The sequence below is a fragment of the Bufo bufo genome, chromosome 6 (assembly GCF_905171765.1).
Source record: "Bufo bufo chromosome 6, aBufBuf1.1, whole genome shotgun sequence".
Taxonomy (NCBI): domain Eukaryota; kingdom Metazoa; phylum Chordata; class Amphibia; order Anura; family Bufonidae; genus Bufo; species Bufo bufo.
In genome coordinates this window covers 28,847,332-28,872,527 of record NC_053394.1, presented here as the reverse complement: position 1 = coordinate 28,872,527, position 25,196 = coordinate 28,847,332, and the positions used below count along the sequence as shown (strand labels likewise).

General features: G+C 42.2%; 1 protein-coding gene across 1 annotated transcript in view; it reads left to right on the top strand.

Moving 5' to 3' along the window:
• Positions 1 to 25,196, top strand: part of LOC121005473 (ovostatin-like) — a 126,545-nt gene that overhangs the window by 77,436 nt on the left and 23,913 nt on the right. Inside the window, exons 19-22 of the mRNA XM_040438242.1 lie at positions 7,337 to 7,568; positions 11,003 to 11,126; positions 12,196 to 12,314; positions 22,153 to 22,195. Of these exons, the coding sequence (XP_040294176.1) occupies positions 7,337 to 7,568; positions 11,003 to 11,126; positions 12,196 to 12,314; positions 22,153 to 22,195 (518 nt within the window). The remainder of the gene's footprint in view (positions 1 to 7,336; positions 7,569 to 11,002; positions 11,127 to 12,195; positions 12,315 to 22,152; positions 22,196 to 25,196) is intronic.

Below are 25,196 nucleotides of genomic sequence, written 5' to 3'. Positions count from 1 at the left end.
CAGATATCTGTTCTCTTTCCCTCAGGCCTAGTCTACTGGCACAATTGCAGTTCTCTGGCAGCTTCTACATGATAGAAACTGTGTTTTTCCTGGGGAAAAAAATGCTATTTTCTGGCTTCAGATTCACACAGGGTCACTTGTATCTGCCTCTCTCACAGGCAGAGCCAGGTTGAACTGGCTGATGCAATCCAACTACACAGTTCCTGTGTAGTCGGGCAGGGCTAGCCTCCCTTTGCTGAGCTAGAGCATAATAACTGAATAGATCCCTGAAGAAAATGCACCAAAAGGATATGTCACTGACTAAACTAGCTGGTGCAGGCTGGGCTGTGAGCTGGATCATATCACCTTCAGACCGTGTTCACACCACAGTTAGCGTAGTGGTAGGACCCTTTGCCATGCTGAGTGACCGTGACGTGGTGCAATGATGGGCTCCGATATCTTCCTGACAGGAACATATTGGCGAAAGTCTCAGCTTTTAATATCTGCTTGCATGACCAGCTAGTTTAGTCAGTGACATATCCTTTTGGTGCATTTTCTTCAGGGATTTATATAATTGTATTTTCATCCGCACAATGCTCTGCCTGTGCAGGATGCTTTTGTGGTGCATGTGGACCGCGCTGGCGTCCTCCTTTGTACGCATTAATTGCTCGGGATGGTCGTTTGCTGCGGTCCACATGCGGTGGGACTGCTCCCCCAATGAGAAACACGCTACAGTGTTTGGGGTTTGAGCAGCTCCTCCATGTCTGCCACGATATTTCTGTGGTTCACATGCGATGGGACTGCTCGCCCAATGAGAAACACGCTACAGTGTTTGGGGTCCGAGCAGTTCCGCCATAATGGCCACTGCAATTCTACAGTGATTTTGTTTTATATGTCTTGAATGTGCCTTCATCTGGCAATTGAACATTCCTTTGCACCTGGAATCCTTCATCACATGGTCTGATATGGGTGGGGCTCACAGTCCTGCTTTGTTCACATTGCACTGGCTGTCCTGCTAGGCATTTGTGTGCAGGCTGGGCTGTGAGCTGGATCATATCACCTTCAGACCGTGTTCACACCACAGTTAGCGTAGTGGTAGGACCCTTTGCCATGCTGAGTGACCGTGACGTGGTGCAATGATGGGCTCCGATATCTTCCTGACAGGAACATATTGGCGAAAGTCTCAGCTTTTAATATCTGCTTGCATGACCAGCTAGTTTAGTCAGTGACATATCCTTTTGGTGCATTTTCTTCAGGGATTTATATAATTGTATTTTCATCCGCACAATGCTCTGCCTGTGCAGGATGCTTTTGTGGTGCATGTGGACCGCGCTGGCGTCCTCCTTTGTACGCATTAATTGCTCGGGATGGTCGTTTGCTGCGGTCCACATGCGGTGGGACTGCTCCCCCAATGAGAAACACGCTACAGTGTTTGGGGTTTGAGCAGCTCCTCCATGTCTGCCACGATATTTCTGTGGTTCACATGCGATGGGACTGCTCGCCCAATGAGAAACACGCTACAGTGTTTGGGGTCCGAGCAGTTCCGCCATAATGGCCACTGCAATTCTACAGTGATTTTGTTTTATATGTCTTGAATGTGCCTTCATCTGGCAATTGAACATTCCTTTGCACCTGGAATCCTTCATCACATGGTCTGATATGGGTGGGGCTCACAGTCCTGCTTTGTTCACATTGCACTGGCTGTCCTGCTAGGCATTTGTGTGCAGGCTGGGCTGTGAGCTGGATCATATCACCTTCAGACCGTGTTCACACCACAGTTAGCGTAGTGGTAGGACCCTTTGCCATGCTGAGTGACCGTGACGTGGTGCAATGATGGGCTCCGATATCTTCCTGACAGGAACATATTGGCGAAAGTCTCAGCTTTTAATATCTGCTTGCATGACCAGCTAGTTTAGTCAGTGACATATCCTTTTGGTGCATTTTCTTCAGGGATTTATATAATTGTATTTTCATCCGCACAATGCTCTGCCTGTGCAGGATGCTTTTGTGGTGCATGTGGACCGCGCTGGCGTCCTCCTTTGTACGCATTAATTGCTCGGGATGGTCGTTTGCTGCGGTCCACATGCGGTGGGACTGCTCCCCCAATGAGAAACACGCTACAGTGTTTGGGGTTTGAGCAGCTCCTCCATGTCTGCCACGATATTTCTGTGGTTCACATGCGATGGGACTGCTCGCCCAATGAGAAACACGCTACAGTGTTTGGGGTCCGAGCAGTTCCGCCATAATGGCCACTGCAATTCTACAGTGATTTTGTTTTATATGTCTTGAATGTGCCTTCATCTGGCAATTGAACATTCCTTTGCACCTGGAATCCTTCATCACATGGTCTGATATGGGTGGGGCTCACAGTCCTGCTTTGTTCACATTGCACTGGCTGTCCTGCTAGGCATTTGTGTGCAGGCTGGGCTGTGAGCTGGATCATATCACCTTCAGACCGTGTTCACACCACAGTTAGCGTAGTGGTAGGACCCTTTGCCATGCTGAGTGACCGTGACGTGGTGCAATGATGGGCTCCGATATCTTCCTGACAGGAACATATTGGCGAAAGTCTCAGCTTTTAATATCTGCTTGCATGACCAGCTAGTTTAGTCAGTGACATATCCTTTTGGTGCATTTTCTTCAGGGATTTATATAATTGTATTTTCATCCGCACAATGCTCTGCCTGTGCAGGATGCTTTTGTGGTGCATGTGGACCGCGCTGGCGTCCTCCTTTGTACGCATTAATTGCTCGGGATGGTCGTTTGCTGCGGTCCACATGCGGTGGGACTGCTCCCCCAATGAGAAACACGCTACAGTGTTTGGGGTTTGAGCAGCTCCTCCATGTCTGCCACGATATTTCTGTGGTTCACATGCGATGGGACTGCTCGCCCAATGAGAAACACGCTACAGTGTTTGGGGTCCGAGCAGTTCCGCCATAATGGCCACTGCAATTCTACAGTGATTTTGTTTTATATGTCTTGAATGTGCCTTCATCTGGCAATTGAACATTCCTTTGCACCTGGAATCCTTCATCACATGGTCTGATATGGGTGGGGCTCACAGTCCTGCTTTGTTCACATTGCACTGGCTGTCCTGCTAGGCATTTGTGTGCAGGCTGGGCTGTGAGCTGGATCATATCACCTTCAGACCGTGTTCACACCACAGTTAGCGTAGTGGTAGGACCCTTTGCCATGCTGAGTGACCGTGACGTGGTGCAATGATGGGCTCCGATATCTTCCTGACAGGAACATATTGGCGAAAGTCTCAGCTTTTAATATCTGCTTGCATGACCAGCTAGTTTAGTCAGTGACATATCCTTTTGGTGCATTTTCTTCAGGGATTTATATAATTGTATTTTCATCCGCACAATGCTCTGCCTGTGCAGGATGCTTTTGTGGTGCATGTGGACCGCGCTGGCGTCCTCCTTTGTACGCATTAATTGCTCGGGATGGTCGTTTGCTGCGGTCCACATGCGGTGGGACTGCTCCCCCAATGAGAAACACGCTACAGTGTTTGGGGTTTGAGCAGCTCCTCCATGTCTGCCACGATATTTCTGTGGTTCACATGCGATGGGACTGCTCGCCCAATGAGAAACACGCTACAGTGTTTGGGGTCCGAGCAGTTCCGCCATAATGGCCACTGCAATTCTACAGTGATTTTGTTTTATATGTCTTGAATGTGCCTTCATCTGGCAATTGAACATTCCTTTGCACCTGGAATCCTTCATCACATGGTCTGATATGGGTGGGGCTCACAGTCCTGCTTTGTTCACATTGCACTGGCTGTCCTGCTAGGCATTTGTGTGCAGGCTGGGCTGTGAGCTGGATCATATCACCTTCAGACCGTGTTCACACCACAGTTAGCGTAGTGGTAGGACCCTTTGCCATGCTGAGTGACCGTGACGTGGTGCAATGATGGGCTCCGATATCTTCCTGACAGGAACATATTGGCGAAAGTCTCAGCTTTTAATATCTGCTTGCATGACCAGCTAGTTTAGTCAGTGACATATCCTTTTGGTGCATTTTCTTCAGGGATTTATATAATTGTATTTTCATCCGCACAATGCTCTGCCTGTGCAGGATGCTTTTGTGGTGCATGTGGACCGCGCTGGCGTCCTCCTTTGTACGCATTAATTGCTCGGGATGGTCGTTTGCTGCGGTCCACATGCGGTGGGACTGCTCCCCCAATGAGAAACACGCTACAGTGTTTGGGGTTTGAGCAGCTCCTCCATGTCTGCCACGATATTTCTGTGGTTCACATGCGATGGGACTGCTCGCCCAATGAGAAACACGCTACAGTGTTTGGGGTCCGAGCAGTTCCGCCATAATGGCCACTGCAATTCTACAGTGATTTTGTTTTATATGTCTTGAATGTGCCTTCATCTGGCAATTGAACATTCCTTTGCACCTGGAATCCTTCATCACATGGTCTGATATGGGTGGGGCTCACAGTCCTGCTTTGTTCACATTGCACTGGCTGTCCTGCTAGGCATTTGTGTGCAGGCTGGGCTGTGAGCTGGATCATATCACCTTCAGACCGTGTTCACACCACAGTTAGCGTAGTGGTAGGACCCTTTGCCATGCTGAGTGACCGTGACGTGGTGCAATGATGGGCTCCGATATCTTCCTGACAGGAACATATTGGCGAAAGTCTCAGCTTTTAATATCTGCTTGCATGACCAGCTAGTTTAGTCAGTGACATATCCTTTTGGTGCATTTTCTTCAGGGATTTATATAATTGTATTTTCATCCGCACAATGCTCTGCCTGTGCAGGATGCTTTTGTGGTGCATGTGGACCGCGCTGGCGTCCTCCTTTGTACGCATTAATTGCTCGGGATGGTCGTTTGCTGCGGTCCACATGCGGTGGGACTGCTCCCCCAATGAGAAACACGCTACAGTGTTTGGGGTTTGAGCAGCTCCTCCATGTCTGCCACGATATTTCTGTGGTTCACATGCGATGGGACTGCTCGCCCAATGAGAAACACGCTACAGTGTTTGGGGTCCGAGCAGTTCCGCCATAATGGCCACTGCAATTCTACAGTGATTTTGTTTTAATAACTGAATAGTCCTACCTATAGACAGCTCTTGGGATCACATACGTACAAGGCATTAACTCTTTCAGCAATAACAAACACTTTGCAGTCATCCTCTGGGGCACTGCACACAGATTTGAACTTGAAATTCTGGAAAATTGACTTGGCGACCATATAATATATGATAACAACAAGTTTGTAGCTCTCCGCCAATATATATTTAAAGTACATTATGATAAATCTCTCTCTTAAAACCTATACCTGGTGGTGCCAAATGACAAGCACATCTTTGCTAATTCTGCAAAATATTACATCTGTATACTTGTAGTATATCTGCCAAAATAGTAATACAATGACATTTATCTTGACTGAAACAAGGGAAACAAAAATTTTGATAAGGTCTTAGAAGGGTTTTCCAAAGTGTAATACAGTCCTGATCAAAAGTCTAAGACCACTTGAAAAATGGCAAAAAATCATATTTAGCATGGCTGGATCTTAACAAGGTTCCAAGTAGAGCTTCAACATTCAACAAGAAGAAATGAGAGTGAGACAAAACATTTTTTGAGCATTCAATTTAATGAAACCAACGAATAAACTGAAACAGGCTGTTTTTCAGCTGATCAAAATTTTAGGACCACATGCCTTTAAAAGGCCAAATCTGTGCAAAGATGTGGATTCATTGTAATTTTCTGTCAGGTAGTCACACGTTGTGATGGCAAAGGCAAAAAAACTCTCCCTTTTTGAACGTTGTCGGGTTGTTGAACTGCATAAGCAGGATCTCTCACAGCGCGCCATTGCTACTGAGGTGGGACGCAGTAAGACAGTCATTTGGAATTTCTTAAATGATCCTGAGGGTTATGGAACAAAAAAGTCAAGTGGAAGACCCAAAAAAATTTCCTCAGCACTGAGCCAGAGGATCCAATTGGCTGTCCGTCAAGACACTGGACGATCCTCGACCCAAATTAAGGCCCTTACCGGTGCTGACTGCAGCCCCATAACCATCAGACGGCATCTGAGACTGAAGGGCTTCAAAAACAAAAAACGTCTTCAAAGACCTCGTCTCCTTGAACGCCACAGAACTGCTCATTTGGACTTTGCAAGAGAGCACCAAACATGGGACATTCAAAGGTGGAAGAAAGTTTTATTATCTGATGAGAAAAAATTTAACCTTGATGGTCCTGATGGTTTCCAACATTACTGGCATGACAAGCAGATCCCACCTGAGATGTTTTCTACGCCCCACAGTGGAGGGTGCGCCATAATGGTCTGGGGTGCTTTTTCCTTCAGTGGAAAAATGTAGCTTCAGGAAGTGCAGGGGCATCAAACGGCCGCTGGCTATGTCCAGATGTTGCAGAGAGCATTCCTCATGACTGAGGGCTCTCGTCTGTGTGGTAACGACTGGGTTTTTCACCAGGACAACGCTACAGTACACAATGCCCGCAGGACAAGGGACTTCTTCCAGGAGAATAACATCACTCTTTTGGCCCATCCTGCGTGTTCCCCTGATCTAAATCCAATTGAAAAATGGACAACAGTTCCAGACAGTAGATGGCCTTCGTGCGGCCGTCTTCACCACTTGGAGAAATGTTCCCACTCACCTCATGGAAACGCTTGCATCAAGCATGCCGAAACGAATTTTTGAAGTGATAAACAATAACGGCGGAGCTACTCATTACTGAGTTCATGTTTGGAAGTTGGATTTCTGTTTTGGGGGGAGTTTCGTTTTTTTTTGGAGGTGTGGTCCTAAACTTTTGATCAGCTGAAAAACAGCCTGTTTCAGTTTATTCGTTGGTTTCATTAAATTGAATGCTCAAAAAATGTTTTGTCTCACTCCCATTTCTTCTTGTTGCATGTTGAAGCTCTACTTGGAACCTTGTTAAGATCTAGCCATGCTAAATATGATTCTTTGCCATTTTTAAAGTGGTTTTAAACTTTTGATCAGGACTGTATTAAAGACCTATCCTTAGGATAGGGCCATCATTCTCTGATTTGGAGGGGCTAAAGTCCCCGAACGCCTGCCAATCTGCCAACCCCTTCCTTATTTGAATGGGACTTAACTGATGTGAACCATGGCCCCTTCATTCAGCTGATTAAGAAGGATACTGAGGGTCTTAACTGCCACAGATCAGATATGAAACTGGTCCTGGAAAACCCTGCAACATGCTAAGAACATATTCTGAAGGACCAATCTAATTGTGTAGATCTCTTTGGACCATGGTGCTATCTGCCTCTGTCATTGTATCTATCTAAATATGATATATCTCATTTCCTGTTCCCCAACGCTTACAATTAGTCTGCCAATTTCTTTCTGTATGTGCTTCAGTTCACAAGGCCATGGCAATATATCTCAGACAGTTCCTGATACCATCACTGAGTGGGAGGGCTCCATGATCTGCACGTCTGAAACGGACGGGTTTGGGATGACGAAGAGTCCGTCAGAGTTCACCACATTCCTCCCATTCTTCATAGAGGTGTCTCTACCTTATTCCTTCATTCGAGGAGAATTGCTTGTCCTGAATGCCTTTGTGTCCAACTATCTGGAGCAATGTGTGAAGGTAACTGAAGTGAAATGTGGTGGGTCAAAAATGTATGTCAAGTGCGGCTGGTGTTTAATGCCCCGTGAGGTACATTATCATCATGGTGATCTCATGGGCACAGTATTACAGAGCCCTGGTCCTGCTTCATCTACTGGGAACAGAAACAACTCTGATTCCAGCAGTTTAGATGCCATAGATGCCATAGTCAATAGTGGTAGTAGTTAGATAGACGGTAGAGGTTCTCTCTGTCAAGCTATTGGCCCCTGTGACATGATCGTGGATTGCTGATGCATTAACATGGCAGCCAGGGGCCTAATATCATCCAGGTCTACCATCATAGTGCACCTATTAGGCCATGCCAGAGACACGAGCATTTGCTCATTCATTGGGTGATCTGTGGCATATTTGTATAAGCCAATTCACAAAAGCTGAAAAATGGAAGCAGCACTCGGTAAAGATGCAGGTGTGATAGTTTATTCAAGAAGCAACTATCTCAACTGAAGTGCCGCTTCCATCATTCATCTTTTGAGGATAAACGTTGTTGGGGCGCGTTGGACCATAACCCGTGGCAGCGAGTACCCAGAAGAGCTATTGCAACTACTTGGAGTGCTGTTCCCCTTTACCTTTGCATAGGCCAATTATCAGCCACGAGTGTTTGTATAAGCATTCGATCACGACAATTGGTCTAATAACTGGCCTGAGTAAAGGACCACTAGCCCCACTATCTCTGGAGCAGATTCTTTAGATCCTTGTGACAAATTCAGTCTTGTGTTCAGTATGTCATAAATACACGCTTCCAAATCCTTCTGGCTCTTTGGGACTTGAAATTTGCCTTTTAATACGACTGCTTTCATATGTCTTCATTGTATCCTTGGCTTCAAAAATATTTGTCCAAAGGAAAATGTTCCTTCTTTAATTGTGTGGTGATGAGACCTCAGACTTGCTTTGAGTTTTCAGTCTGTTTTTCCAACATGGAGACCCGCAGTAGGACATTTAGTGCACTAAATCAGGTCCACCACATTGGATGCAGAATATGTAAATAACCCAGGAATCATATATTCCTACTGCGTGTTGGGAATCCAGATCCTATCTGTGGTCATTAATGGCATCTGCTCAGATGACAAAGAACTCATAAACATCTCTCAGATTGGAAGGTTGTAGGTAATATAGCAGGGGAGAATCTTGGAGTTTCAATTTCACATGGTCATCCTTGTACAGGACATGATATAATTTTTTTTTTATTGAGGGTTTTCTCAGTACCTCTAGCTGTGGGTTGTAAGGCACTACCAAAGGTACACAATGGTTCTCTTTTTTTCCTTGTATTGGAAAAGTTGACTTCTGGTGGCTCTGGTGATTTGATCATCCATTGAAGCAGGATGGTAGCCCTGATGTAAAAATGTCTTTTTGAAATTTTAAGTATTCATCCTTGTCTGCTGGGTGGAAACATATGCGGGAACATCTGATAGCCTGACTGTAAATGATGGACTTTTTAATGTCTTTTAGGTGGCAGCTAGCTATCCCATTTCAGCTATGTAGGCCTATTGATCTAGGCTATAGGCTTTTGATCTAGGGAGCTGTTTTGAATTTTTATGGTGGTGTCCAGAAAGTTGATTGTTGTATTTGAATACGTCAGTGTCAGGTTTATGGTGTGATGAAATTCATGGAATCGTTCTTGAAATTTTATTAGTTTAGTCCATCCATGATCAAGATATCCTCGATGTACCAAAAGTAGGCCAAGGGTTTGTTGGAGTTAGATACCAAGACAGACTTTCCAGTTGTGTTTCTTCAGACTCTTAATTATAGCATGCCTAATGAAGTTGTCTCGAAAGCTTCATCCATTTTTGTTAGCCATTTAAAAGTTATCATATCTGCAATTCTCTTTTTGTTTCTCAAACTAAAAGTCATTCTACAAAAAATATGTCCTCACATGGCTCAGTCAACCAACAAAAACCTAAAAAATGGCAGCACAAATCATATTTGTGATGCTTTTATTGTGCAATAATTGAAAAAATACTTTTATCAGTGTAATCATCGTGACACACACAATAAAGTCAACCGGTCATTTATGTTACATAGTGAAAGCTGTAAAAACCCAAAAAACAAAACCTAAAAAATTGTGTTGTTTTTTTGTATTACCTCAAAAAATGTATAATAGTTATTTGTTGAATTGTACATACTTTAAAATGTTGCATTTGATAAATCTAAACTTGTCCAGCAAAGTCTACGTCAACGGAGAGATAAAAAAGTTATCACTCTTGATTGAATGATGAGGATGAAAAAAAAAATTTAAATGTCGGATCTTAAAATGTTGTGTTGTCCCATCTCAACATTTATGGCATATTGCTACCATATGCCACAAATGTCAGATATAAGCAGATGACAGAGGTAGGACCTGCACAAATCTCTACAATAGGGCTCTAGAAGTGAAGGAAGAACAGCAACGCATGCGCAGCTACCCTCCGTTCACTGCTATGGAAGTTCTGAAAATTGGTGAGTGCTTCACATGCACGGTCCACTCTCCTTAACTTTGAGGGCCCCAATCTGGAGATAGGAGCGGATCCCAGATGTGGGACCCACACCTATCTGACATTTGCGGCATATCCTAGAAATGAATGATGAGCAAAGTATTAGAGAATGCGATTCGGCTGCTTTGCCGAATTATACAAAAAAATTAGCTTCGTGATGAATTACTTCTGTAGTAAATAGTGGGTGCAATGACAGGGAATGGCAATTGTGTCTCTCCTCCTCATTGTACCCCTCAGATGCCACATTCATCGCTGATCGCGGCATCTGACATTACTATTAAAATGTACAATAAAAAAATTAAATAAAATCTTACTTACCTCATCCATTTGATCGTGAAGAGCCGGCTGCCACCGTCTTGATTGAAGATCCAGCACGAAATATTGCGCGGTACGTGATGACGTCACCACCTCGGCTGGCGTTGTGACGTCATACGCCACCGTGCACTGGTTTTCGTACGGGATTTTCAATTAAGATGGCGGCATCTGGCTCTTATGAGGTAAGTATGATTTGTTTTATTCTTTACTGCCATTTCAGGGAAATCGATTCGTTACCACAAGTAAGTACAAGGAAATTCAGCTTTGCGGCAAATCGAATCTTCCCTGGAGTTCATGGACTTCGATTTGCTCAACAGTACTAGCAATATAAATGTTGAGCAGGGACAACCCCTTTAGGTTAGGCCCAAAATAGGCGGGTTTTAAAGGAGTTAAATGGTATTCAGCAAGCCATGCTACCTCTGGTGGCAGCTGCAGAACAAGTCTTTAAAACCTTGGTTAAAATTATTTTTGCTACTATGGGAACTTTGGGGATTTTTGCATTTAATTGGTTTAGAAGGAGTAAAAGTTCACCAACTGGTATCCTATCTAGTATCCGTTTAAAATCATCCAGCTCCATCTCTAGGCAATTTTCTGTATGTCCTTTCTTTACAGATCCTAGTAAGTTTGTCGAAGTCTGATGATTATCAAGCTGCACTGCAAGAGGGAGAACAGAATGCATGCATCTGCTCAGAAGAGAGAGCCTCCTATATCTGGAACATAAATGCGACCTCATTAGGTAGGAATATTTTGATCAATAGAACTCAGGTCATTCTTTTGCCCTCAAATTTATAACTTGAATGGGGTGGCTGGGTTCCTTGATCATCATAGCTCATCAATATCAGATCAACTAACCAATTAGCTATTTGAAGAGCACCATAGCTTCCTCCTAGGCTGGAGAGGTCACTTTTATAAGTCACATGACCTATGTGCAGTTCAGTCCTGTTCAAGCGAATGGGCTGAGCTGCAGTACCAAGCACAGCCACCATACAAAGTACGGAGCTGTGCTTGGTAGAGTATGAGGCTGCAGTGCTGGCCCAAACAACGTGGCTCCTTCAAACAGCTGAGCGATTGGGGTGCTAGAAGTTAAATCCGCACTGATCAGATACTGGTATGTGGGTTCAGCTCTGGGACTTTTGTCTATCAAGATAACGTAGGATAAAATAAACACAGATCCTGAGGATGTGCCATAAATGCTTAAATGGCATTTATGGTGTCAGAGATTGATGACATATCGTTATGTCAGATAAGTGCTGATCCTACCTTTGGGACCGACGCCTATCTCCAGAATGGGTCACCAAAACTGAAGGAAAGCTCAGAACGCATTCACAGCATGCTCTCCATTCATTTCTATGGGGGTTCTGAAAGTAGACGAGAGCAATTTTGGAAGCCCCATAGAAGTGATGTAGGAGTGCACTGCGCAAGGGTAGCCACCACTCTATTGACCTCGAATGGGACTATCGGAAATAGCTAAGCCAGCGCTCACCTTTTTCGCAACTTCCATAGAAAGGAATGGAGGGTGGCTGCACATGCGCGATTGCCCTCTGTTTACTTCAGGGGTTCCCGTTCTAGGGATAAGAGATGGTCCTGCACCTACTGTGGGAACTGTACCTATTTCACGTTGGTGGTATATTCTAGCGATATGCCAACAATGTCTGAGGTGAGACACCCCCTTGAAGATAGGAATTGCACTTGGTGCAGTGCAAGGGACCACCCCTAAAATGTTCATGGGAACCTTTTTCAATTCATAGAATTACAGTTCTCACATACTATCTCTATTTTAACCCTTGTTTTTTCCCTTCTACCAGGGGTTATCAATTTTACTGTTTCGGCAGAGACTACCTACATTGGTCAAACATGTGATGGAACCAATGATCCTTCTCAGCCACCCCGCAAGGATACTGTGATACAGACCATTATTGTCGAGGTGAATAATGTGGATTTCAGTTTTGAGATTCTGATGATATGTCCCCTCCTGATTTTTGTCCAGTATTGTCATATACCCTGATTCAGATCACCATCCACAGATAGACCCACATAATTATCACTATTCCATCCAGCTAGGATCTAGAAATTGAGGTAGAAGTAGATTGTTGCATGATATCATAAAAATATATCAGTAATGCAGCCTCAGGCTTTGGGCCTGTAAATTCAAGAGGTTATATCTCATGATAGATGTAAGATTTTTTTTTATTCCTCTTTATTTAATAGTTCATATAAATCTTGTAACAATACATTTCAAATCTGTTTTCTTTTCAATATTGACATGATATATATAATTTCATAGTGCATACCCTTTCACCCCTCCCTGTTGCCCTGTTGCTTAGTCCTCTCCTGGGAGAAACAAGAGAAAAAATAAATAAAAAAAATTTGGTCCGGTCCTCTCCCTCCCTCACCGTTCCCCCACCAACCCCCTCGGATTCCCCGAACGTCACAACTTATTATTTTAATTACTTCTGCCACATACTAACAAATCTATGTTTTTTCTTCCTTGATATCAAGTGGAATTCCTCTGTAATCAGCGAGGTTCTAGTAAATTTTTCCCACTCCTTAGCTGTGGGAACCACCCTATCTCCCCAATGCTGCAATAATATATTTCTTTGCATAGAATGTTAATTTTGATACTACAGCCCAGTCTTTGGAGGTATCTATTTTATCCATTATTCCCAGAATACATATTTCAAGAAAGATTGGGAATTTAATCAAGTCATTTGTCTCTATTTTTTCTTTTACCAAAATTGTTGAATCTTTGTACATGTCCAAAGTATGTGAATATCATCTGCCCCTTCCTACCCACATTTTTGCAGCTAAATTTCTTAGATTTATAGCATTTCATGAAAATCTTAGGGGAATAGTATAAGCGGTATAGTATATTAAATTGGGTAATTCTATATGAAAAGTTTTTTGATACCCTATTTTTTGCCGGAATGGCCTTTTCCCAAAATTCTTCCTGTTGCATATTTAACACGTCTTGCCATCTATGGTTTAGGGTAGTAATCTTCTGATGTAACAACCATCCATATATTTTAGAGATCAATTTCCTGCCTACTACTAGTTTAGTGATATTAATTAAGGGTTTTGATAGGGCGACAATTTGTGTTCCTTTTCCTATCTCAGCTCGCAAAGCGTGTTTCAATTGTAAGTAGAAGAACCTAAATCTTTATCGCCTATTTCATGTTCATTTATAAGGTCTTGATAGGTAATTATATCCCCCTCTTTCCATACCTGACCTTAAAAATTCCATATTTCCACCATATTTTTTGTTTGATTATTTTTAATTCCCTAAGGTGAATGTTTTCCTACAACAAGGTGTCTAAATGTATTCCCCTCTGAGGCCATAATTCTCTAGCCATTTTCCAAGCTTTAGTCCACAACTCGAATAAAGGTATTTTACTAAACTGTTGTTTTGACAGAATATCTGCTTCCACTAGTTGAAAAATACTACAATTTTCCAGATTTTTATTGATCTCTGCTATCATGGTCCTATATTTGTATGACTTACTCCACATTATCATATTTTTAATCTGCCCAGAAATAAAATACAGTTCTAAATCCGGAACTGATAAACCACCCTCTTTCTCGTGAATATGCAATATATGCGCTCTTATTCTAGTTTTTTTGCCTCTTCATACCAAATCCGTTATTAAAGTAGCTATTCTTTTAAATATACTTTTGGGAATTATTACCGGTGCATTCCAGAAGTTATAATTCAGAGAGGGTAATATACACATTTTCACTAATGAGATACGCCCCGCCATCGAAATATAAGTTTTTTTCCAAACCTCTATTTTCTTACGAATCTCCTGTATTTTAGGGACCACATTCAGCTGTACATAATCTCTAGAATTAGATGTTATCTGAATACCTAGATACTTGACCGGTTCTTGTTTCTCTTTAATTTCCAGTAGTCCCGGTACAATACTATTCATAGGATCAATCGGGATACAGGCCGATTTAGACCAGTTTATATTCAGTCCAGCATGATTACTATAGTCTTCAAAAACTTGAAAGATCTTCATAAGTGAGGCATGTGACCCCACAAACAACATAATATTATCTACATATAGAGCAATTTTTTCCTCATGGGCCCCAAACCTGAAACCCACTATTTCTTTATCTTGCCTAATCAAATCAGCCAAGGGTTCCATGGCTATGGCAAATAACAAAGGGGATAAGGGGCAGCCCTACCTGACTCCCCTACCGACGTGGAATTTATTGGAATATTCACCATTCAATATTACCCTTGCAGAGACTTCAGTGTATAATAACTTAACCCAGGATAGGAAACTATCTCCAAATCCCATTCTCTTCAGTGTAGCAAATAAAAAGGGCCATTCTATCGTATCAAAAGCTTTTGAAGCGTCTATAGTTACAATCATACGTTCACCACAATTTGTAGGCTCCAGCTGGATACACATAAAATATCTCTAATTATGTTGTCAGTTGTAGTCTTGCCAGACATAAAACCCGACTGGTCTTCATGAACGATGCCAGAAACCACGCTCCCAAGTCTACTTGCCAAAATCTTTGCTAGTATTTTATTATCTGTATTGATTAGTGAAATAGGACAATATGAATCCGGAAATTCTGGATCTTTCCCTGGTTTTAAAATAAGTGTTATTAGAGCTTCTCTCAAAGACTCTGGGAGTTTTCCCTGTTTCCTCGAAACATTCCACATTGTAAGCATTTTTTAAGTCAATAATTCTTTATATTGAGCATAGATTTCAAACGGAATTCCGTCTATTCCTGGGGTCTTATTCTTAATTATCTTAGATAATATCATCTCCACTTCTGTGGGATCTAAAGGAGCTTCCAGACTTTCCCATTGATCAGAGGTTAACATGGTAATGGTAATTTTCCTCAAACTGTTTTAATTCCGCTGAGCTCTTATTTATCTTACTGCTATACATGTCCTCGAAATACTCCTTAAAGAGGACCTTTCACCGATTATGACAATGTGAACTAAGTATACAGACATGGAGAGCGGCGCCCGGGGATCTCACTGCACTTACTATTATCCCTGGACGCCGCTCCGTTCTCCCGTTATGCCCTCCGGTATCTTCGCTCACTAAGTTATGGTAGGCGGAGATTTCAGTCACTAAGTTATGGTAGGCGGAGTCAGCCCTTGTTCTGCTGTAGCGCTAGCCAATCGCAGCGCAGAGCTCACAGCCTGGGAGGTTCTTTTCTCCCAGGCTGTGAGCTCTGCAATGCGATTGGCCAGCGCTACAGCAGAACAAGGGCAGACTCCGCCTACCATAACTTTGTGACCGAAGATACCGGAGGACATAGCAGGAGAACGGAGCGGCGCCCAGGGATAATAGTAAGTGCAGTGAGATCCCCGGGCGCCGCTCTCCATGTCTGTATACTTAGTTCACAATGTCAGGATCGGTGAAAGGTCCGCTCCGTTCTCCTGCTATGTCCTCCGGTATCTTCGGTCACAAAGTTATGGTAGGCGGAGTCTGCCCTTGTTCTGCTGTAGCGCTGGCCAATAGCATTGCAGAGCTCACAGCCTGGGAGAAAAGAACCTCCCAGGCTGTGAGCTCTGCGCTGCGATTGGCCAGCACTACAGCAGAACAAGGGCTGACTCCGCCTACCATAACTTAGTGACTGAAATCTCCGCCTACCATAACTTAGTGAGCGAAGGATTCGGTGGGCATAACGGTAGAACGGAGCGGCGTCCAGGGATAATAGTAAGTGCAGTGAGATCCCCGGGCGCCGCTCTCCATGTCTGTATACTTAGTTCACAATGTCAGGATCGGTGAAAGGTCCTCTTTAAACAGATCTGTTTTAGCTTTTTGTTCAACAATCCTATGCCCAAATTTGTTTTTCAAACAGTAAATATAATTGTTCTGTTTTATTTGGGTTACCGCTAAAGCTGCTTACTTTTTACCGGGAATGTGTGCATAAATATAATTGTCCCTCACGTAATTTTCTTTTTGTTGTTCCGCCATTAGAAGCAATTTACTTTCCAGTTTAGCCACTTTTTCTATCCACTCTCTATAATTTTGTACAATGGAATTTTGGGTGTATTTTTTTTTTCTTTTTTTTCCACCTCTATTTCTAGATCCGTTATATTTTTCCTTATTGCCTTCTTACATATTGCCATATATTTTGTGATAACCCCTGTTATAAAGGCTTTTGCGGCCTCCCATACCACATTATTTTCTGCTGTTCCCTCATTTATCTCAAAGTATTCCCTAATCTCTTTCAAAACCTTATCGTGAGTGGCCATTATATTTATCCATCCTATACATATATTCATCCCTCAATTATTATTTTATTTTTTATATTTATAATAATTGAATTATGATCCGAAATTCCACGTTGTCCATACTTAACCCGTTCTATATCCGGTGCACCTTTATTATCAGTGAAAACTAAATCAATTCGTGATAAGCTCCTGTGAGTTTTTGAGAAGCATGAATATCTTTTTAAATTTGGGTGCATTATCCTCCAAATGTCAATCCACCCCAGTTCTACTGTGGTATCTTTTAATTTTGAACCCGTGTTAGTTAATTGGCAATTACCTAGCAAAACCCTCCCTAACCCCACTTCCTGAATGGCCCAGTATATCATCCGAACCTGACCCTCTCTCTTAGCATTACTCCCTCCCGAGTGATCCCCAGCCCAATTCTACACCTCAAATCTTAAACTTTTCTTTGATCCATACACCCACCGCCTCTACTGTATCAAAAAAACAAGTTTTATTCTCCCATTCGACTCTCAACTTGGACGGAAACATCATTGAGTACTAAATTGACTCCTCCTTTGCATTGTCGGAGAATAACATTATTATTGTACCTGCGTATTCCAACTTCTCTTTATTTCTTGACCTTCGTAATACCTCTTCCTTGTCTCTAGCCGACAAAAAATTAATTATAATAGGTCGTGATCTTGTACCGGGGAAGGGGGGGGGAAGCCTTGCCGGTATTCTATGAGCACGCTCTACAAAATTTGTATGGTCTGAAATATCCTGTCCCAGTTGTTCCCTCAACCAAGTTTGTATGAAACTACATAGATCTCGTCCCTCCACTCCCTCTGGGAACCCCAGACATCTCAAATTGGGCCTCCTTGACCTATTTTCCATATCTAATACTATATTTTTGAGTTCTCTATTTTCTTCCTTTAAAATACTTTTTTTCCTTAGTTATTATCTGTAGAAGGTCCTCAGAGTATGAAGTTCTCTTCTCTACTTCTGTAAGCCTGTCTTTATATTTTTGTAAATCTGCCCTGAGCAACCCCACCACCTCCTTTATATTTCCAGTCTGGAGAGACAAATCCTGTATTGCAGAGTTATATTCTTTTATTTCTCGGAATATGTCCTGCAAACTAGGTGCCTGCTCCTCTTTGGTGGAAATGCTTTCCTCCACAACTTTAGACGGTTTATCAACACTCTCTCCAGGCTGGAAGTCCTCAACAGATAATCTCGTAGTATTGTTCTCTATCGGGCAGAGGGGTTCCCCCTCCAGGACTTGGCTTCCCTCCTTCTTTCTCCCAGGTGGGCTAGTCTGTCCACGTACATTAGTCATTAATTGTTGCTTAGATCTTTCTATTCTCTTAAACATTGGAGAGGCTCTCCCCTTTTTCCCCACCCCTTGTCTAGACATTTCTAAAACCTTCTTTTTTTTTTTTCTTTCCTTTCCCTCCCCCTTTTTTTCCCCCCTTCTTTTTATCTTTATCCCAACCTTCCATATTGCATAACTTATATCTCAATTAAATAAATCATTCATCTGTTTATTACAATCCAGCAAACTTTATAAGACACTACCACAATTCAAAGCTCATATATTTGATCAATTAATTTATTTGATAGCAGTTCCTAGAAAAAACACTTCCAGCTTAACAATCGCCAAGCAGTATCCCTGGTTTTCAGTCAAAGTCGATTCATACAGTTGAAAGAGTCAAATTCATCCCCAATATTATTAGGACAGGGAACTACAATTATGCATAGAAAGGCATATAGAAGGAAGTGAAAAAGGGGGTAGAGTCCAGAGTCTTCCAATCTTCCACACATTCCAGTGCCAACAAACAGGGGGCCGGCCTCCAGGAGTTATAGTCTTCCCGTTATAATTAATAAAACAAATATGTCCTATACTGGGGGGGGGGGGGCAGGGGGATTGCCAAAATCAGTAGTTAATGTCTAAGTTGCTCTCCATTATATGCCAGAAACTCCAGAAAATATCTCGGCATTAAAAAAATACCAAACTGGCGTCCCACCTGGTCTGAGGGGGGAAGATTCACAGAAGCAGGTCCTTGACCATCTTAATTTAACATTGCTCTGGCATTTTTCTGCTTGCTTTACTGCCCTTATTACACATCGCCATCCATGGCGTTGAACCCTATCCATCAAATCTCGAGGTGCAACCTATCTTCTGAGCATATACTTCAGGGGGGAGGGGGGGTCGACAACCGGCTCCCTCGCTGAAACTCTGGAGCCGATTCGTTGGCGACCTCGACTCCCTTCGATTATCCCCCCTTGCACCAGCTTACCTCACCTCAAAATAGAAGGATGTCCACGTAAAGATCTCAATCCAGCAACCCTCCATACACTGCGCTTCTCACCCTACTCCCATCAGGGAGATGGGAGGCAACGGATCTTCAGACCAGTGCAGCCGCCTTCCACCAAACTCCTCCGATCTTCTTCTATATTCCGGTCCCCGTCTCGGTCCCCATCAAAGACACATACCTTTTCAGACGGCAGACCCTTAGCGCAGCCGAGCAGGGCGGACAGGCGGCAGCGTCCACAGCAATGCACCACTGGATTCCCTTCAGAAGTCGCGGGTCAGTCAACAGAGGCGGCGTCTCACATGGGCTAGGTGTTCACCATTCAGAAGGGAGGTGCGCACGTCACCTACATGCGCTCGGACGCATGCTCTCTGACGACTAGATGTAAGATTTAAAAAAAGCAGATTTTGAAGGTAATCTAAAGTGACTCATAACGTAGTGGAGGGACACCCACTGCATATCCATAAAAAAAATAAACAATAGGTCATACTGGACTTAGTATTAACCAATAGGCCTGACAGAACAACAGATGTGCAGGTTGGGGGACACCTGGTAAATAGTGACCATAAAGTAATAACCTTCCAATTATCATTCAAAAGAGCGTTTCTACACGGAGGAACAAAAATACCAAACTTCAAAAAAGCTACATTTAGCCAACTAAGAGAGGCCATAGGCCTAACTAACTGGGACAAAGTCCTCAAAAATAAAAATACAGCCACAAAATGGGATATCTTTAAAAGCATCCTAAAATCTCATTGTGAGAGGTACATACCGTATGGGAATAAAAGGTTAAGGAACAAAAATAAACCAATGTGGATAAACAGAACTGTAAAGAAAGCAATAAATGACAAAAAGAAAGCATATAAAACACTAAAACAGGAGGGTAGCACGGAAAAACTATAAGGAAAAAAATAGAACATGTAAAAAACAAATAAAAGCGGCCAAACTAGAGACCGAGAGATTAATTGCCAAAGAGAGTAAAACTAACCCTAAAATGTTCTTCAATTATATAAATGTTAAAAAGTATAAATCTGAAGGTGTCGGCCCTTTAAAGAGTAATGAGGGGGGAGTCACAGAGAGCGACGAGGTGAAAGCAAAGCAGTTAAATATTTTTTTCTCCAATGTATTCACTGAGGAAAATAAACTGTCAGATGAAATGCTGAATGTAAAAATTAATTCCCCATTAAAAGTGTCCTGTCTGACCCAGAAAGAAGTACATCAGCGACTTAAAAAGATTAAAATAGACAAATAGCCAGAACCGGATGGCATACACCCCCGTATCCTAAGGGAATTAAGTAATGTCATAGCCAAACCCTTATTTCTGATATTTGCAGACTCTATACTGACAGGGAATGTCCCACAGGATTGGCGCATAGCAAATGTGGTGCCAATATTCAAAAAGGGTCCAAAAACAGAGCCTGGAAACTATAGGCCGGTAAGTTTAACATCTGTTGTGGGTAAACTGTTTGAATGTTTTCTGAGAGATGCTATTATAGCATCTCAACGGAAATAAGCAAATAATGCCATATCAGCATGGCTTCGTGAGGGATCGGTCATGCCAAACTAATTTAATCAGTTTCTATGAGGAGGTAAGTTCTACACTTGACAGCGGCGAATCAATGGATGTCGTGTATCTGGACTTCTCCAAAGCATTTGACACTGTACTACATAAAAGGTTAGTATATAAAATGAGAATGCTCGGACTGGGAGAAAACGTCTGTATGTGGGTAAGTAACTGGCTGAGTGATAGAAAACAGAGGGTGGTTATTAGTGGTACACACTCAGATTGGGTCACTGTCACTAGTGGGGTACCTCAGGGGTCAGTATTGGGCCCTATTCTCTGCAATATATTTATTAATGATCTTGTAGAAGGCTTGCATAGTAAAATATCAATTTTCGCAGATGACACTAAACTGTGTAAAGTAATTAACACTGAAGAGGACAGTATACTACTACAGAGGGATCTGGATAGATTGGAGGCTTGGGCAGATGAGGTTTAACACTGACAAATGTAAGGTTATGCACATGGGAAGGAATAATGCAAGTCACCCGTACATACTAAATGGTAAAACACTTGGTAACACTAACATGGAAAAGGCTCTAGGAATTTTAATAAACAGCAAACTAAGCTGCAAAAACCAGTGTCAGGCAGCTGCCGCCAAGGCCAATAATATAATGGGTTGCATCAAAAGGGGCATAGATGCCCGTGATGAGAACATAGTCCTACCACTTTACAAATCACTAGTCAGACCACACATGGAGTACTGTGTACAGTTCTGGGCTCCTGTGAACAAGGCAGACATAGCAGAGCTGGGGAGGGTCCAGAGGAGGGCAACTAAAGTAATAACTGGAATGGGGCAACTACAGTACCCTGAAAGATTATTAAAATTAGGGTTATTCACGTTAGAAAAAAGACGACTGAGGGGAGATCTAATTACTATGTATAAATATATCAGGAGTCAGCACAGAGATCTATCCCATCATCTATTTATCCCCAGGACTGTAACTGTGACGAGGGGACATCCTCTGCGTCTGGAGGAAAGAAGGTTTGTACACAAACATAGAAAAGGATTCTTTACGGTAAGAGCAGTGAGACTATGGAACTCTCTGTCTGAGGAGGTGGTGATGGTGAGTACAATAAAGGAATTCAAGAGGGGCCTGGATGTATTTCTGGAGCGTAATAATATTACAGGCTATAGCTACTAGAGAGGGGTCGGGGATCCAGGGAGTTATTCTGATGCCTAATTGGAGTCGGGAAGGAATTTTTTATTCCCCTAAAGTGGGGAAAATTGGCTTCTACCTCACAGGGTTTTTTTTCCTTTCCTCTGGATCAACTTGCAGGATGACAGGCCGAACTGGATGGACAGATGTCTTTTTTCGGCCTTATGTACTATGTTACTATGTTACTAAGTTTTAATTACAACTACTGCACATCACAGAGCATGACCACAACAATCTCATAAATCAGTACATTGTAAGCATACCTACAATATTCTCCCATAGAAGTCAATAAAATGTGAGCATGCCCACAAGACTCTTCCATAGAAGTCAATTGACCGTGAGCATGCCCACCAAACTCTCCCATAGAAGTCAATGGAACGTGAGCATGCCCATAACACTCTCCTATAGAAGTCAATGGAATGTGAGCATGCCTACAACACTATCCCATAGAAGTCAATAGAATATAAGTATATTTTAAAAAAACAGATCTTATTTCAGTATGATTAAGAAATGCTAACTTTTTACCTCCTTTTTACTAGGCTGAGGGGATTAAAAAAGAAGTGACGTCTAGTAACCTCATCTGTATCCAAGGTAACAAAATAAATCTCAAAAGATTTATATCTTATTTGCAATAATCATCAATAATAAAATAATAATCATGACATAGTTGGTAAGAAAGCACTTCCTTCACTGATACTACTACTAAGGGGCTAGAAGAGCTTTCCGATTTTTTTTTTTTATTTTTTTATTTTTTTTTTACATTAGTCATTTTCTGCAAAGTGATGGGTGAATCTACCGCGTTACCAACAAAAAGAGGACTTATCAAAAAGTCTGGAAAAAAACAATTAGGCTCAATGTATCAGCAGTAAGTGAACCCTAAGCTCCCCCTAGTGGTGGCTTCAGATAACTAGAATCTTACTGTTTACATATATGACAGATCAGCAAATGTGGAACTCAGTATCAGTAAAAAGGAAGTCCAGACAATTATGAAATGAGTCAGCACAGAAAAAAACAACAATATAATATTGTTCAGGGGGAGATTCACTTTATAATAATAATAATAATAATAATACTCAAGGATGGACATTAACCTTATAATAAAAATGATAATACTCAGGGATGGACACTAACCTTTATAATAGTAAGGCCCCTTTCACACGGGCGTTGCGGGTGATGTGCGGGAAAAGATGCGGGTGCGTTGCGGGAAAATGCGCGATTTTCCCCCACAAGTGCAAAGCATTTTAATGCGTTTTGCACTTCTTTACAGAAGTTCGGGTTTGGGATCGGTGTTGTGTAAATTTTATTATTTTCCCTTATAACATGGTTATAGGGGAAAATAATAGAATTCTTAATACAGAATGCTAAGTAAATTAGGGATGGAAGGGTTAAAAAAATATAAATATTTAACTCACCTCATCCACTTGTTCGCGCAGCCCGGCTTGTCTTCTTTCTTCTTCTTTGAGGACCTGGGAGAAAAGGACCTTTGGTGACGTCACTGCGCTCGTCACATGGTCCATCACCATGGTGATGGGCCATGTGATGGCCATGTGATGGCTCTGCGCTCATCACATGGTCCATTACCATGGTGATGGACCATGTGATGAGCGCAGTGACATCACCAAAGATCCTTTTCCTCCCAGGTCCTCAAAGAAGAAGAATAAATACGAGCCGGGCTGCGCGAACAAGTGGATGAGGTGAGTTTAACTTTTATTTTTTAACCCCTCCATCCCTAATTTACTTAGCATTCTGTATTCAGAATGCTATTATTTTCCCTTATAACCATGTTATAAGGGAAAATAATAAAGATCGGGTACCCATCCCGAACGTCACCTAGCAACCATGCGTGAAAATCGCACCGCATCCGCACTTGCTTGCGGATGCTTGCGGTTTTCACGCAGCCCCATTCACTTCTATGAGGCCTGTGTTGCGTGAGCATGCTGTGATTTTCACGCAACGCACAAGTGTGCACAGCCCCATAGAAATGAATGAGTCCGGATTCAGTGCGGGTGCAACGCGTTCACCTCAAGCATTGCTCCTGCGCGGAAAACTCGCCCGTGTGAAAGAGGCCTAATACTCAGGGTTGGACATTCACTTTATAATAATAATACTCAGGGGTAGACATTCACTTTATAATAATAATACTCAGGGATGGATATTAACTTTATGTTAGTGATACTCAGGGATGGACATTCATTTTATAATAATAATAATATTCAGGGGTGGACATTCACTTTATATTAATGATACTCAGGGGCGGACATTCACTTTATATTAATGATACTCAGGGGCGGACATTCACTTTATAATAGTAATACTCAGGGGTGGACATTCACTTTAGAATAAAAATGTGCGTTTTCATTGCGTTTTCCATAAACTTCATTATAAGTTTTTATGGAAAACGCGATGAAAACGCACTAATATTGCATATGCGGTTTTTTTTATATTTTGCGATTTTGGGTGCAATACAATCTAGAGAACCTGTTGAACATGCTTGATGAAAAATTTATGAAGAAAAATTGAAGTATGGAAATGATATGAAAGAAATAAGTAATGTCCGATCCAGGTCAAATCCATCACACTGTTTGAGAAAAGCTAGATCCATTTTACGTTTTGTATGTTACAAATCCCCTATATAAGGATATGGATTATGGAGGAGAGGTTAACCACTGAGGAAGGGGCCACTTAGAGCCCCAAAACGCGTTTAGTTTTGGACCCTCTTGCTCAACACAAAGACCACCGGCATTCACAGCTACGAATACTCTGAAAGGAAAACATTGTAATCAGATCGTATAAGTCTGTGTCATTCGGAGAACCGGAAACGCGTAAAGGAGCCACTGGCGCCAGTGAGTGAAAATTCTATTTTGCCAAAGTGGACGATAAAGGACACTTTAGTCGAGACGCCCTCGATATTTCAGCAAAATCATACACTATCATCCTCTGGTGAAATCGATACTCAGGTGAGTAAGCAGTAGTGGGGGATCTGGTTTAACCACCACGCGGGACGCCGCGGATTGTCCACCGGATTCCGCCCATATCGATCTGGCTCGTGAGTAGACACACTATTTAGAGGTGAAATAAGTATTTGGGATGGGGGCATAATCGACATACCAGTTCGATTCAAACAAATATTTCTTATACTTAAGAATTGGAAGACATTTTTTCGATTTGTCCATCGATATACTACAAACTGCATAGACAAATTCGAAACAATTACGAATATTTATTGTCGCTGCAAATTATTTCTATGATTATTTATGTGAAATTCTGGACATTGGATCTAAAACTACTAATTAGGTTCTAAAGGAGAACCCTTGTTCTTAATTCACGATTGTATTCTATTGTATATTATTGTTTAAGTATTTATTAGTTATTGTATATCACTTTTTAGTCTGACCAGACTTGTCACACATTAAATATAAATTTTAAGATTTTATGGTTGAATAAAGTACCACCAACTCCAGATACTGTATAGAGAGTGCCCAGCCATTTCTTGATATATTTATTTCGTTTTATAGATTGGGTGAATCTGTTGGCTGAGAGCACCCATCCGGGGAACCTGACGTAGTAGTGCTGCCTATTTTTG